This window comes from Bombina bombina, chromosome 7 (genome assembly GCF_027579735.1).
Source record: "Bombina bombina isolate aBomBom1 chromosome 7, aBomBom1.pri, whole genome shotgun sequence".
In the NCBI taxonomy this organism is placed as follows: domain Eukaryota; kingdom Metazoa; phylum Chordata; class Amphibia; order Anura; family Bombinatoridae; genus Bombina; species Bombina bombina.
In genome coordinates, this window is record NC_069505.1 from 260,312,726 (window position 1) to 260,327,330 (window position 14,605).

At 46.3% G+C, this 14,605-nt stretch overlaps 1 protein-coding gene across 1 annotated transcript; it reads right to left on the reverse strand.

The window, feature by feature from the left end:
- Positions 1 to 3,960: 3,960 nt before the first annotated feature.
- Positions 3,961 to 4,997, reverse strand: LOC128666252 (histone H1.10). The gene has a single exon (XM_053720728.1). It carries the CDS (start codon positions 4,943 to 4,945, stop codon positions 4,415 to 4,417), a length of 531 nt encoding a protein of 176 aa, XP_053576703.1. The 5' UTR covers positions 4,946 to 4,997; the 3' UTR covers positions 3,961 to 4,414.
- Positions 4,998 to 14,605: the final 9,608 nt, after the last annotated feature.

Genomic DNA, 14,605 nt, shown 5'->3' on the forward strand with positions numbered 1-14,605 from the left:
ACCCCTATACATCTGTGCCCAAGGGGAGGGAGCCGACTACACTAGACTGTTATTAATACCCCCTATACATCTGTGCCTGGGGAAGGATCTGACTACCCTACGCTGGGTTATTTATACTCCCTATACATCTGTGCCTGGGGGGAGGGATCTGACTACCCTAGATTTATTAATACCCCTATAAATCTGTGTCTAGGGGGGGAGGGTTTTGACTACCCTACACTGGGTTATTTATACCCCCTATACATCTGTGCCCAGGGGGAGGGATCTGACTACCCTACACTGGGTTATTTATACCCCCTATACATCTGTGCCCAGGGGGAGGGATCTGACTACCCTATACTGGGTTATTTATACCCCTATACATCTGTGCCTGTGGGGAGGAATCTGACTACCCAACTTATTAATACCCACTATACATCTGGGGGAATGGATCTGACTACCTTAGACTTATTAATACCCCCTATACATCTGTGCCGGGGGGGATCTGATTACCCTACACTGGAGTATTTATACCCCCTATACATCTGTGCCCAGGGGGAGGGAGCTGACTACTTTAGACTGGTATTTATACCCCCTTTACATTTGTGCCTGGGGAGGGATCTGATTACCCTACACTGGGGTATTTATACCCCCTATACATCAGTGCCCAGGGGGAGGGTGCTGACTACACTAGACTGTTATTTATACCCCCTATACATCTGTGCCTGGGGAGGGATCTGATTACCCTACACTGGGTTATTTATACCCCATATACATCTTTGCCCAGGGGGAGTGAGCTGACTACACTGGACAGTTATTAACACCCCCTATACATCTGTGCCTGGGGGGGAGGGTTCTGGCTACCCTACACTGGGTTAATTATACCCCCTATACATCTGTGCCCAGGGGGAGGGATCTGACTACCCTACACTGGGTTATTTATACCCCTATACATCTGTGCCTGTGGGGAGAAATCTGACTACCCGACGTATTAATACCCCCTATACATCTGGGGGAAGGTTTCTGACTACCCTAGACTTATTAATACCCCCTATACATCTGTGCCGGGGGGGATCTGATTATCCTACACTGGGTTATTTATACCCCCTATACATCTGTGCCCAGGGGGAGGGAGCTGACTACACTAGACTGTTATTTATACCCCCTATACTTTTGTGCCTGCGGAGGGATCTGATTACCCTACACTAAGTTATTTATACCCCATATACATCTTTGCCCAGGGGGAGGGAGCTGACTACACTAGACAGTTATTAACACCCCCTATACATCTGTGCCTGGGGGGGGGGGAGGGTTCTGGCTACCCTACACTGGGTTATTTATACCCCTATACATCTGTGCCCAGTGGGAGGGATCTGACTACCCGACTTATTAATACCCCATATACATCTGGGGGGAGGGATCTGACTACCCTAGACATATTCATACCCCCTATACATCTGTGCCTGGGGGGGAGGGTTCTGGCTACCCTACACTGGGTTATTTATACCCCCTATACATCTGTGCCCAGGGGGAGGGATCTGACTACCCTACACTGGGTTATTTCTACCCCTATACATCTGTGCCCAGGGGGAGGGAGCCGACTACACTAGACTGTTATTAATACCCCCTATACATCTGTTCCTTGGTGGGGGATCTGACTACCCTACGCTGGGTTATTTATACTCCCTATACATCTGTGCCTGTCGGGAGGGATCTGACTACCCGACTTATTAATACCCCCTATACATCTGAGGGGAGGGATCTGACTACCCTAGACTTATTAATACCCCCTATACATCTGTGCCTGGGGGGAGGGTTCTGGCTACCCTACACTGGGTTATTTAAACCCCCTATACATCTGTGCCCAGGGGGAGGGATCTGACTACCCTACACTGGGTTATTAATACCCCATATATATCTTTGCCTAGGGGGAGGGAGCTGACTACACTAGACAGTTATTATCACCCCCTATACATCTGTGCCTGGGGGGGAGGGATCTGGCTACCCTACCCTGGGTTATTTATACCCCCTATACATCTGTGCCCAGGGGGAGGGATCTGACTACACTACACTGGGTTATTTATACCCCTATACATCTGTGCCCAGTGGGAGGGATCTGACTACCCGACTTATTAATACCCCCTATACAGTGGCGTAGCGTGGGGGGGCCACAGGGGCGGTTGCCCCGGGCGCATAATTATGGGGGGCGCAAAGCGCTTGGTTCACAGCGTCCACCAGACATTAGACAGTCCCAGACTCCAGCAGTGCTTTGGCAAGCAAAGGGAACAGGGAGGGAGGATAAACATTCTAACAGGCGCCCTGCTGTTCTGTCTTGAGTCTCAAGTCAAGTGTGAACTTCAATTGTCAGTCAAGCGATGCCTGAGAGTCTGTGACTGTCTGTAAGTGTAATCAGACTGTTACCTGCTGACTAGCGTTGTTTTACGTCACTAAGCACGGCGGGTCCACCATCCAGTCTCCTCCCACTCCCAGAGCGCAGTTCAGGAGGGAGCAAGAAGTGGAGGAAGACTGTCTCTTCTAGCGTGTTGTGCCGCCCCCAACTTTAAGATAAGTAATGTGGGAGGATAAAGGGATGTCGGTGGCTGAGCGGCCACCGTGTATGTTATGATGTGTATGTTTGTTGCTGCTTAGTTTGTCTCACTGTCTCACAAAAAAAAAAACACTTCAAAAAGGGAAACAAAGGTCTGACTGGAATCAGTGATAAGGAACTCATAAACCGAGAGGGATCTGACTACCCTAAACTTATTAATACCCCCTATACATCTGTGCCTGGGGGGAGGGTTGTGGCTACCCTCCACTAGGTTATTTATACCCCCTATACATCTGTGCCCAGGGGAAGGGATCTGACTACCCTACACTGGGTTATTTATACTCCCTATACATCTCTGCCTGGGGGGAGGGTTCTGACTACCCTAGACGTATTAATACCCCCTATAAATCTGTGTCTAGGGGGGGAGGGTTCTAACTACCCTACACTGGATTTTCTTTATACCCCTATACATCTGTGCCCAGGGGGAGGGATCTGACTACCCTACACTGGGTTATTTATACCCCTATACATCTGTTCCTGTGGGGAGGAATCTGACTACCCGACTTATTACTATACATCTGGGGGAAGGGATCGGACTACCCTAGACTTATTAATACCCCTATACATCTGTGCCGGGGGGATCTGATTACCCTACACTGGGGTATTTATACCCCCTATACATCTGTACCCAGGGGGAGGGAGCTGACTACTTTAGACTATTTATACCCCCTATACATTTCTGCCTGGGGAGGGATCTGATTACCCTAAACTGGGTTATTTATACCCCCTATACATCTGTGCCCAGGGAGAGGGAGCTGACTACACTAGACTGTTATTTATACCCCCTATACTTTTGTGCCTGGGGAGGGATCTGATTACCCTACAATGGGTTATTTATACCCCATATACATCTTTGCCCAGGGGGAGGGAGCAGACTACATTAGACTGTTACTATTACGCCCTATACATCTGTGCCCAGGGGGAGGGAGCTGACTTTATTAGACTGTTAATACCCCCTATAAATATGTGCCCAGAGGGGAAGCTGACTACATTAGACTGGGTTATTTATTCCCACTATACATATGTGCCCAGTGGAGGGCTCTGACTATATTAGACTGTTACTAATACAGCCTATACATCTGTACCCAGGGAGAGCCGTCTTCATTAGACTGTTACTAATAAACCCTATACATCTGTGCCCAGTTGGAAAGTCCCTGACTACACTAAGCTTAATTTATTTACCTCTCACATACACCTTTAACAAAGTGGGTGATACTGCCCTAAACTTACTTATGTATCCCTCTCTGGCAAGTGGGGGTACGGATTACCTGGATTATTTAAATTTATAACTGACCAGGGAATGTTAGTATTACTCCTGTTACACCACGTTATTTGTAATTACCTATTTTCTAAGTCAGGCAATGAATACACAATTACAAAGTTTAAGATACAAGGTTTATTTATCCCTCTGGTTGCGTATAAAAAAACAAATAAACTATATACAACATGCAACATAATTAAGGGCTTAAGAGTAGTAATTATAAAAAAAAGTCCTCGTCAACCCTTCATCATCATCAGCACCAATGTCCATTAAAATGGGGTGTTTTTGGCTGTGAAATGTCCTTTGCTTCCATAGCACAAAGAGTTAAGCTGCCACTAAGTGTTTTGCTATAATGTATAAGCGAATTCTATAGAGCATATAAAATCACTTAACCCCTTGGGTGCCAGGGAGGGCTGCAACATCCTCTACCACCCAGCAACCAGTTATTAACCCTTGCGCTGCTACAGTCCAGGTCTCATTTACCCTTTGGCACCCAACGGGTTCAATGCTAAAAAGAAGCAGTCAAACCCCCGCACCGCTAGAGTCCAGCTCTCCTTTGCCCCCTCTCACGCCTTCTTGGCTTTGGACACCTTGGGCTTGGCTTTGGGTACCTTGGGCACGCTGGGCTTGGCACTCTTCTTCACCTTCTTGCTGGTACCCGCCGCCTTCTTCTTTTTGGGGCTCTTGGCTGCGGCTTTCTGGGGTTTGGCTGCACTTTTCAACGCTTTCTTGGGACTCTTTTTTGGGGCAGCTGAAGCCTTTTTAGCGGGTTTAGCCGGTGGAGGGCTCGGAGCCTTCTTCTTCTTGCCCCCGAGGGACAAGCGCTCTAGTTTGGCTTTGTTGAGGCGGAACGAGCCGTTGGCCCCCACGCCCTTGACCTGCAGGAGGGTGTCGTTCTGCACCAGCGCCTTGATAGAGTACTTGAGGTAAGTGCGGCCGTTCTGCTGGTCGAACCAGGACACCTTCTTGGCTTCGCTGTAGATCTTGGCCAGGGAGGAGCCGTTCTTCTCGCCTAGATTGCGGATGGTGTCTATGACGAGCTGGCTGTACCGGCCCGGCTGGCTCTTCTTCTTAGCGGTCTCTTTAGCTGGTGCCATGATGCTTCTGAGTCTGATGCTGAATGTGTTCTGTTGTGTGTGGGTTAGAGCGCTGCTCCTCCTCTTTATATCCCCGGACTGCGGACCACGTTGAGAACAACAACAGCTCCCGGCGCCTGTCAGCGGCCAGTTGTGTTTTTTCCACCACGTTCTCGCCGTGTTTTTTCCACACCCCACGCGCGGAGGCAGCTGGCAGTGGCCGCATTAGAATCTCCAGACGGTGATCTGTGAATATACTAGGGAAGGTCGGGAATATTTAGTCAGATTATCCGAGAAATCCGCCCGGGAAGCCGCACACCCCAGCCAGGGAGAGCAGCGGCAGAGGGGAGGCGTGGGGTTTGGGGGGCTATAAACCCACTTTATTGGGATTCGTTGGAGATGTGACTTACCCTCCATGGCAGGGGACCCCGGGGTGCTCAGTGCTGCGCTGTCCCGGGTGCAGCAAACCCACGGGGGATATAAATAAAGCGGGTTTCATTTAGTGCAAGTAACACAGCTAGCATCCACGTCATAACGGCGAACTGGGGGACAGTGCGGAATATACACGGGGGCTGCGTGGGGTAACCAGACATAGTTTTAACAGAGGGGCAGAAGTTCCCCGAAACGTTGTTGTGTTTCATGTAATAAAATAATAGAATAAAACACAGGACGTGGAGAGGGGACCTGAGTGGTTTGTTTATGCAGCTATTCGTGGGGAACAAGTTAGTATTTAATAAGTAACCAGTTTGTACAGAATGTAACCAGACTCGGGGCACAGGGGGCATTAATTGTATCTTATTGCCCGATACTGTAACAAGGGACCGAGCACATTAGGATCCCACAGTGTCACCTCCCACAGGAACCTGCACACCAGAGAGACCGTTAGATGAGTCAATTACTCTCTGTGATGGCTGGGGACACTGGGCAGTGGTACCCGGAGTGCCACAAACCCACAGGTCCATGTAATAGAAACAGTGTATGTGTGTGGGGGGCACGAGTAAAGCGTGGGCTACTTTAGTAAAGGTGACATATATAGGTGATTTGTACACTCTATAGGGTTTGTCTGTATTTTCCAATTATGTGACTAAAAAAAAAATCACCTCGTACAAATGCAAGAAAGTTTCACACGTGAAGCCGGTTTAGCACACGATGCTCATCTGTGTCTGTCATGTCACACTGTCAGTCACCCTCATGCACAATAACCTGTCACCTATAAGGACGATTTGTCACTAAACACTTTAGTAATTTAGCCATTGCAGGTGTGGTTGCCCCCTATGTGCCCTGCAGGATGCCACCTTATAGAGTCACCATTTTACCAACTAGTAAGGGGCAATGAGAAGGTGAAATATCCCCCTTTAGCAATTGATGGGACTAGAGAGTTTGTTAGTGAATTTACTGTTTTACCCTCACTTTTAAAGGGGAGATGAATCTAGCAATAAAATTATCCAATAACTCCTTGCTATTCTGTTATTGGCAAAAGTAAAGGGATCACACAAACTTTAGTGCAGTGTTGGCAAACCTATAGCATTAGTGCACAGGGTGGAGACAACATCTTCTTGGGAGAAAGCTGAAGCTCCTGCAGTTTAGTTACAGCATTAGTCCCCTCAGTCAGCACTGGCTATATTGCACACAGACACATACATGCATACATACACACATACATACATACATACATACATACATGCATGCATACATACACACATACACACATACATACATACACACATACATACATACACACATACACACATACATACATACACACATACATACATACACACATACATACATACACACATACGTACATGCATACATACACACATACATACATACATACACACATACATACATGCATAAATACACACACACACACATACATGCATACATACACACATACATACATAAATACACACATACATGCATACATACACACATACGTACATACACATACATACATACACACATATACAATTACATACACACATGCATACATATATATACACACACATACACACACGCACACACATACTGTCACGGATATCAGGCCAACAAGGCTAAACCCCCTCCCCCCTTACTACCCAGCCCCTCTATTTTCACACCGGATTTGGCCTTTTCGGGGCATTTGTGATCTCCCAGACTCTTGGTTTTGCTTTGTTTTGTGATATGTACATCTTCACGGAAGAGCTGATCTCTAAACCACCTAACCCCTTTCCGGCTGTCCAGGATCCTCGAACTACTGGCTGGTCGCGCCTCGCTGAATACCCGCTGACCTTTACCCCAGGCCGCTCCAGCTGCCCTTAACCCCAGAGCTCCACTCTTTTGGGGATTGGTACCCCCTAGGGCAGGCAAGAGGTGGTGTGATTGCCGGAGGGGAGTTCCTTTGGGAATTTTGGGTTTCGGCAACCTCTACTTCCCATGGCTTTCCCGGTGTACGTTTGATCACCCGTAGATTCGGGCCCCAGCAACAGATCATGACGCTTTTTGGACTGTGGCATCTGGGGACCGAGAGCTTTCCAACGACACCCTGGAAGTGCCACAGCTCCCCCGGGATCACCTCGGATTAACCATATCTATATTACTGGGACTATAAATGCTATGGGGGGCGCCAGCCTGTCTGGATGGGCGAGAATGGCGGGAGATCTGGGGGTCTGATAAGACTCCTTATCAAGATGTGTTTGTGTATATAAGCAGTTTGTTTCCACAATAAAGTTGTTCTTTCTTTCACCTGAATACTGTTTCTGTCTGGGTATTTGGGTGGGCACCGCTATCATCACTTTCCTCCACTACATAGCGGCATCTTCCAGGTATAGGAAGAACCCTTCTGGCGGAGCTACCCAGTCAGGGTAGCCGGTGTCTGTCACACATACATAATATACATACACACATACACATACATACAAACATATATACATACACACAAATATAAATACACACATACTTATACACAAACACACACAAATAAACATACACACACATACATACATATACACACATATGCACATACATACACATGGATATATACATAAACACATAAAAACATACATACACACATGCATACCATACACACATACACATATACACACACACATACATACACTCACACAAACATATATATATATATATATATATATATATATACATATATACACTCACACAAACACATATACACTTACATACATAAACAAACACATAAAACACATACATATACATACACACATATACATAAACACACACAAATGAGATGATAACCTATGTACATGTGAGGTAGGAAATTATAATGTTAGACGGGGATGATAACCTATGTACATGTTAGACAGGGAGATGATAACTTATGTACATGTGAGACGATAGCCTGTGTACATGTGAGACATGAAATTATAACATATGTAAACGTGAGACGGGAGATGATAACCTATGTACACGTGAGATGAGAGATGATAACCTATGTACATGTGAGACAGGGAGATGATAACATATGTACATGTGAGACGGGAGATGATAACCTATGTACACGTGAGACAGGGAGATAACATGTATATGTGAGACGGGAGATGACAACCTATGTACATGTGAGAAGGGTTGATGATAACCTATGTACATGTGACACTAGGAGATAACCTATGTACATGTGACACAGGGAGGCGAGCTACATCTTTTGAGAATGGTTTTATATTCCATTATCCTTACAGACGGAGCGACTGTTTTTTCACAGAGGAAATTTTTTTTTTTACACAGGCCTCCTTTGAAATGGATAATTGGGACATTCTGGCTTGTGATCTAATAGGAACTTTAACTTCACACCTTAGGCAGGAAACTTTTGAAAGCAATTCCTTTATTCTTGAAATCTGTGCTTCAGAACGAGAGGGGGTTGTTTTACAAACAGTTTCACAAATAAAATGAGTTCTTGGTCTTATCATAAATCTATGTGTAGATAAATATAATTACATATATACATTATTTAATAATACTCACAGATATCCTGACACTATGTACATGTGACACAGGAGATGATAACCTATGTACATGTGAGATGGGAGATGATAACCCATATACATGTGAAACAGGGAGATTCGCACCACAGGGAGACCCGACCGACTTCAGAGAGGAGCGTGCGGCAATGACATCAGCTCTGCACACAACAGGAGCCGACACAGCCCCCGACAACGAGCAAGGTAGTAGACTCTGCATCGCTAGCAACAGCTGGAGCAGCACAGCGTGACATAGCCCCCCTCTCAAGGGTTCCCTCCGGGAACCAGAGTCGGCTTCAAAGAATGAGCAGCATGGAATCTGGAGACCCAAGATGGAGCATGCACATCACGGGCAGGAACCCAGGAACGATCTGCCACAGAGTAACCCTTCCAATGTACAAGATATTGCAGTTGTCTGCGCCTGTATCTGGAGTCTAGGATCTTAGCAACCTCATATTCAGGGTCGCCATGGACCAGGAGTGGAGGAGGAGGAGCTCTGAGTCGGGTAATCTATTCTTGATGTAAGGCTTGAGTAGTGAGCTGTGGAAGACTGGGTGTATGCGCAGGGTTCTGGGTAAGGCTACTCTGTAGGCAACAGGAGATAATCTTTTCAGGACTTTGTAAGGACCGATAAACCTAGGCCCTAATTTGTGACAGGGTTGACCTAGACGAATGTGTCGAGTAGAGACCCAAACACGTTCACCTACCGAGATAGCACATACAGAAGCTCTATGATGATCAGCAAACTTCTTGTATCTAGAGACAGCTGAACATAGCTGAGAGCGAATACGTTGCCAATGAGTGGTGAGTTCAGTAATGAGTCGGTCTGCAGCAGGAACCCCTGTGGACTGAGCAGAAAGAGGGAAGACACGAGGTTGATACCCTGCTGCGGCTTGAAATGGAGAACATCGTAGAGAAGAGTGCCAATGAGTGTTTCTTGCTAGCTCAGCTAGGGGTAACAACTCAGACCAGTTGGTATGGAGAGAATTGACAAAGGCTCTAAGGTAGGCCTCGAGATCCTGGTTTACTCTCTCAGTTAGTCCATTGGTCTGAGGGTGGTAGCCAGAAGACAAGGAAACAGTGGTTCCAATCAACTTACAAAATGCTCTCCAAAATGTAGAAATTAATCATGGATGTCTGTCGGAAACCATATTCACAGGAATGCCATGAAGTCGTACCACATGCAAGAGAAAAAAAAACGACAATTCTCGGGCAGAAGGCAGTTTCTTTAGGCGTAAAAAATGAACCTGTCTGGAAAACCGATCAACCACAACCCAAATAACATAATGGTGGTCAGAAGGTGGCAGGTCCTCAATGAAGTCCATTGTTATGTGTGTCCATGGTTGTTTGGGAATGGACAATGGTTGGAGCAAGCCAGGAGGCAAGCATCGCAGAATTTTGTTGGCAGCACAAGCCGTGCAGGCTCTCACATAATCCTGAGCGTCAAACTTCATAGTAGGCCACCATACATGTTGGGAAAGACTCTTAAAAGTCCTTGTCAAACCAGGATGTCCTGAGAGTTTACTATCATGAGCCCAGGATAGCAGAGAAGTTTGTAGGTTCAGAGGTACAAAAAGGATATCAGGAGGTTTTCTAGACTGGGCACATTGCAGTCTTTGAAGAAGGGTTGTATTCAGTTGAGCAACCACACAGGAGGGAGGTATGATGTGTTCAATAGGAGCTTCAGAGGAATCACTAGAGTGAGGAAACTGACGGGAAAGGGCATCAGCCTTCTTGTTTTTGGTACCAGGAAGATAAGAGACCGCAAAGTTAAAACGGGAAAAGAACAAGGCCCACCTGGCCTGTCGAGGATTGAGTCGATGAGCAGTTTCTAGGCAAGTCAGATTCTTGTGGTCGGTGAGTATCTGAATGGAATTGGCGTGCCCTCCATGGCTAAGAGTTCACGATTACCCATGTCGTAATTCGTCTATGCAGGAGTAAAACGTTTAGAGGAAAAGGCTACAGGGTGCAGCTTGGAGGTTAAAGGATACCTTTGGGTTAGAACTGCTCCAACCCCTATCTCGGAGGCATCAACTTCTAAAGTGAACTGTAGGTCAGGATCAGGATGGTGGAGTACAGGAGCAGAACAGAAAGCCCATTTTAGATGAGAGAAGGCATTTATGGCTTCAGGAGGCCAATGTTTACAGTCTTTGTTCCGTTTTGTCAATTCAGTGAGTGGAGCGACTGTTTGAGAAAAGTTCTTTATAAACTTACGGTAATAATTGGAGAACCCCCAAAAACCTCTGTAATTCCTTTAAAGATGTAGGTTGAGGCCATTCCAAAACTGCAGTGAGTTTAGCAGGATCCATGGCAAAACCCTCCTTCGAGATGACATAACCAAGGAACTGGAACTGAACTCGGTCAAACTCACATTTTCTAGTTTGGCTACCAAGGGATTATCTCTGAGACATTGAAGTACCTGTCTCACGTGTTTATGATGCTCCTCCAGAGTGGAAGAAAAAATAAGGATGTCATCCAGGTAGACGATGACAGTGCGATTGAGGAGGTCACGCAAGACATCGTTGACAAATGCCTGGAAGACAGCCCAAAGGGCATTACAAGGTATTCATAACGCCCTGATCTTGTGTTGAAGGCAGTCTTCCATTCGTGGCCTGGAAACATACGAATCAGATTGTATGTCCCACATAAGTCCAGCTTGGTGAAGAAGCGAGCATTCTGGAGTGAGTCATACAGTTCAGTGATCAAAGGAATGGGATAGCGATTCTTGATAGTGATGTTGTTTAAGGCCCTGTAGTCGATACAGGGTCTGAGCCCACCATCCTTCCTACTGACGAAAAAGAAGCCTGCCCAGCAGGAGAGGAAGAAGGGCAAATGAAACCTTTCGCAAAGGTTCTCTTGGATGTATTCCTCCATGGACTTGGTTTCAGCCTTGTAGAGTGGATAAGTCCTCCCTTTAGGAAGTGGAGCTCCAGGAAAGAGGTCAATTTTGCAGTCATAAGGACGGTGGGGTGGCAGCACGTCGGCTGCTTTCTTCTCAAACACATCTGCAAAGTCTGTATATACTGAGGGAAGGCTTGAAGGAGTCTGAAGACTGGCTATGGGGATGCAGAGCAAAGAAGTTACTTTAGCAAGGCAGGAGTGGAAACCTCAAGAGGCCAGTTGTCCTTCAGCCCAGTCAAACTGTGGATTGTGTAGACGAAGCCAAGGAAGACCAAGGATGACAGGCTGAGCTGGTGAATGAATGACTTCGAACTGCAGCTGATTGGTATGAAGGACGCCCACAGTCAGAGGTGCTGACTCAAAATGGATCAAGCCTAAACCAAGGGGGGTGCTATCCAGAGTAGTTATTTTGAGACAATGTATTTTCTGCAGAAGAGGCAAGCCAGCTTGAATCATAAAATGGTGATCCAGAAAGTTTCCAGCTGCCCCTCAATTAATGAAGGCTTGAGTGTGGAAGAATTCTGAAGGAAGGTAAGGGTAACATGTACCAGAATCCGAGAGGACTGAGGGGATTTAGTAGTGATCATGATTAGAGGTACCCCTGTATTATCCTCTAAGCATTGGCTTTTCCCGGCCTAATGTCACAATTCTTCAGTTGGTGGGAGTTAGAACCACAATAAAAGCATAGTCTTAATCTCCTTCTTCTCTGTCTTTCAGATTATGTGGGTTTGAAGGAGGAAAGATCCATGGGTTCCTCTACTGGGGTAGCTGGAGATGTTGAAAGGGAAGAGGATACGAATAGAAGAACGGGAGGGAAGGAGTCTCCGAGTTCTATCTCTCTCAGCTTGTCTCTCCTGGAAGTGAGAGTCTAGACTGATACAAAGAGTTATAAAGTCATCCAAAGAAGAAGGAATATCACGATAAGTGAGTTAATCTTTGATGCATTCATGCAGACCCCTCCTAAAGGCTGTCTTGAGAGCACTGCCATCCCAAATAGTTTCAAGTGCCAAGGTGCGAAACTAGATGGCGAATTGTGCCACAGTTCTATTGCTCTGGCGGAGATCCAGGAGAGAAAATTCTGCAGCAGAAGTACTGCCAGAAGTCCCAAACACAGAAGACAATACAGAAATGAACGCATCAGCATTGTTCAGGAGTGGAGCGTTCTGTTCCAAAAGGGGAGAGACCCAGGCTAGGGCCTTGTCTTTCAGTAAGGAAATGATAAAGGTGACCCTTGACTGGTGAGACTGAAAGTATAATGTAATGCTCGTGGGATATTCCACTATCAGACCTAACTTGGCCAGTAGTCTTCTTATCCCGGCGTCAAGCTGGAATGAAAGGTAATATTCCAGAGCAGAGAAAGTTAAAGTTTGCAAAAGAGGTAAGCAGTACTTACAATAGGCAGGGTAGTCTTTAGAGGCAACAGGCAGAGAATCAGCGGCTAGGTGGTTAAAGGGAACACCACTTGAAGGACTGATGAGCAATAGGATAGTCTTTGACAGCAACAGATAGAGAAAATAGCAGTCCAAGGGTAAACCACTAGCATGGTCAGGCAGGCAGAGTTTGGCAACAGTAAGGCAGTTCAAAGGTTCAAGGGTTAAACAGGCAGAGTGGTCAGGCAGGCAATGTTCAGCAACAGAATAGTGATCCAGTACTTCAGGGGTAAGCAAGCAGAGTAGTTAGGCAGGCAGAGTTCATACACTGTGAGGCAATCAGTACTTGAGTGGTTAAGCAAGCAGAGTAGTCAGGCAGGCAGAGTTCATACACTGAGAGGCAATCCGGTACTTTAAGGATTAAGCAAGCAGAGTAGTCAGGCAGGCAGAGTTCATACACTGTGAGGCAATCAGTACTTGAGGGGTTAAGCAAGCAGATTAGTCAGGCAGGCAGAGTTCATACACTGTGAGGCAATCAGTACATGAGGGGTTAAGCAAGCAGAGTAGTCAGGCAGGCAGAGTTCATAAACGATAAGGCAATCCGATAAACAACAATCTATCACACCCAGGAGCACAGATGGTAACACCTATACTTGGGCAGTGATGAATTGCAAATGAGCTACTTACATAGGCGCAAGAGAGGAGCGTGCGGCGATGACGTCAGCGCAGCATGCAACAGGAGCCAACACAGCCCCTGACAACGAGCAAGGTAGTAGACGCCGCGTCCCTAGCAACAGCTAGAGCGGCGCAACAGTGAGACAGGAGATGATAACCTATGTACATGTGAGACGGGGTGATGCTAACTTATGTACATGTGAGACAGGAGATGATAACCTATGTACATGTGAGACAGGAGATGATAACCTATGTTCACATGAGACAGGAGATGATAACCTATGTACATGTAAAACAGGTGATGATAACCTATGTACACGTGAGACGGGAGATGATAACCTATGTACATGTGAGATGGGAGATTATAACCTATGTACATGTGAGACAGGAGATGCTAACCTATGTACATGTGTGACAGGAGATGATAACCTATGTACATGTGAGACGGGAGATGATAACCTATGTACATGTGAGACAGGAGATTATAACCTATGTACATGTGAGACGGGAGATGATAACCTATGTACATGTGAGACAGGGTGATACTAACCTATGTACATGTGAGAGGGGAGATGATAACCTATGCACATGTGAGACGGGGTGATGCTAACCTATGTACATGTGAGACGAGAGATGATAACTTATGTACATGTGAGACGGGGTGATGCTAACCTATGTACATGTGAGACAGGTGATGATAACCTATGTACATGTGAGACGGGGTGATGCTAACCTATGTACATGTGAGACAGGTGATGATAACCTAT

Excerpts from the sequence above, each read along its gene's own strand:
- LOC128666252 (XM_053720728.1), bottom strand. The coding sequence starts at position 4,945 with ATGGCACCAGCTAAAGAGACCGCTAAGAAGAAGAGCCAGCCGGGCCGG.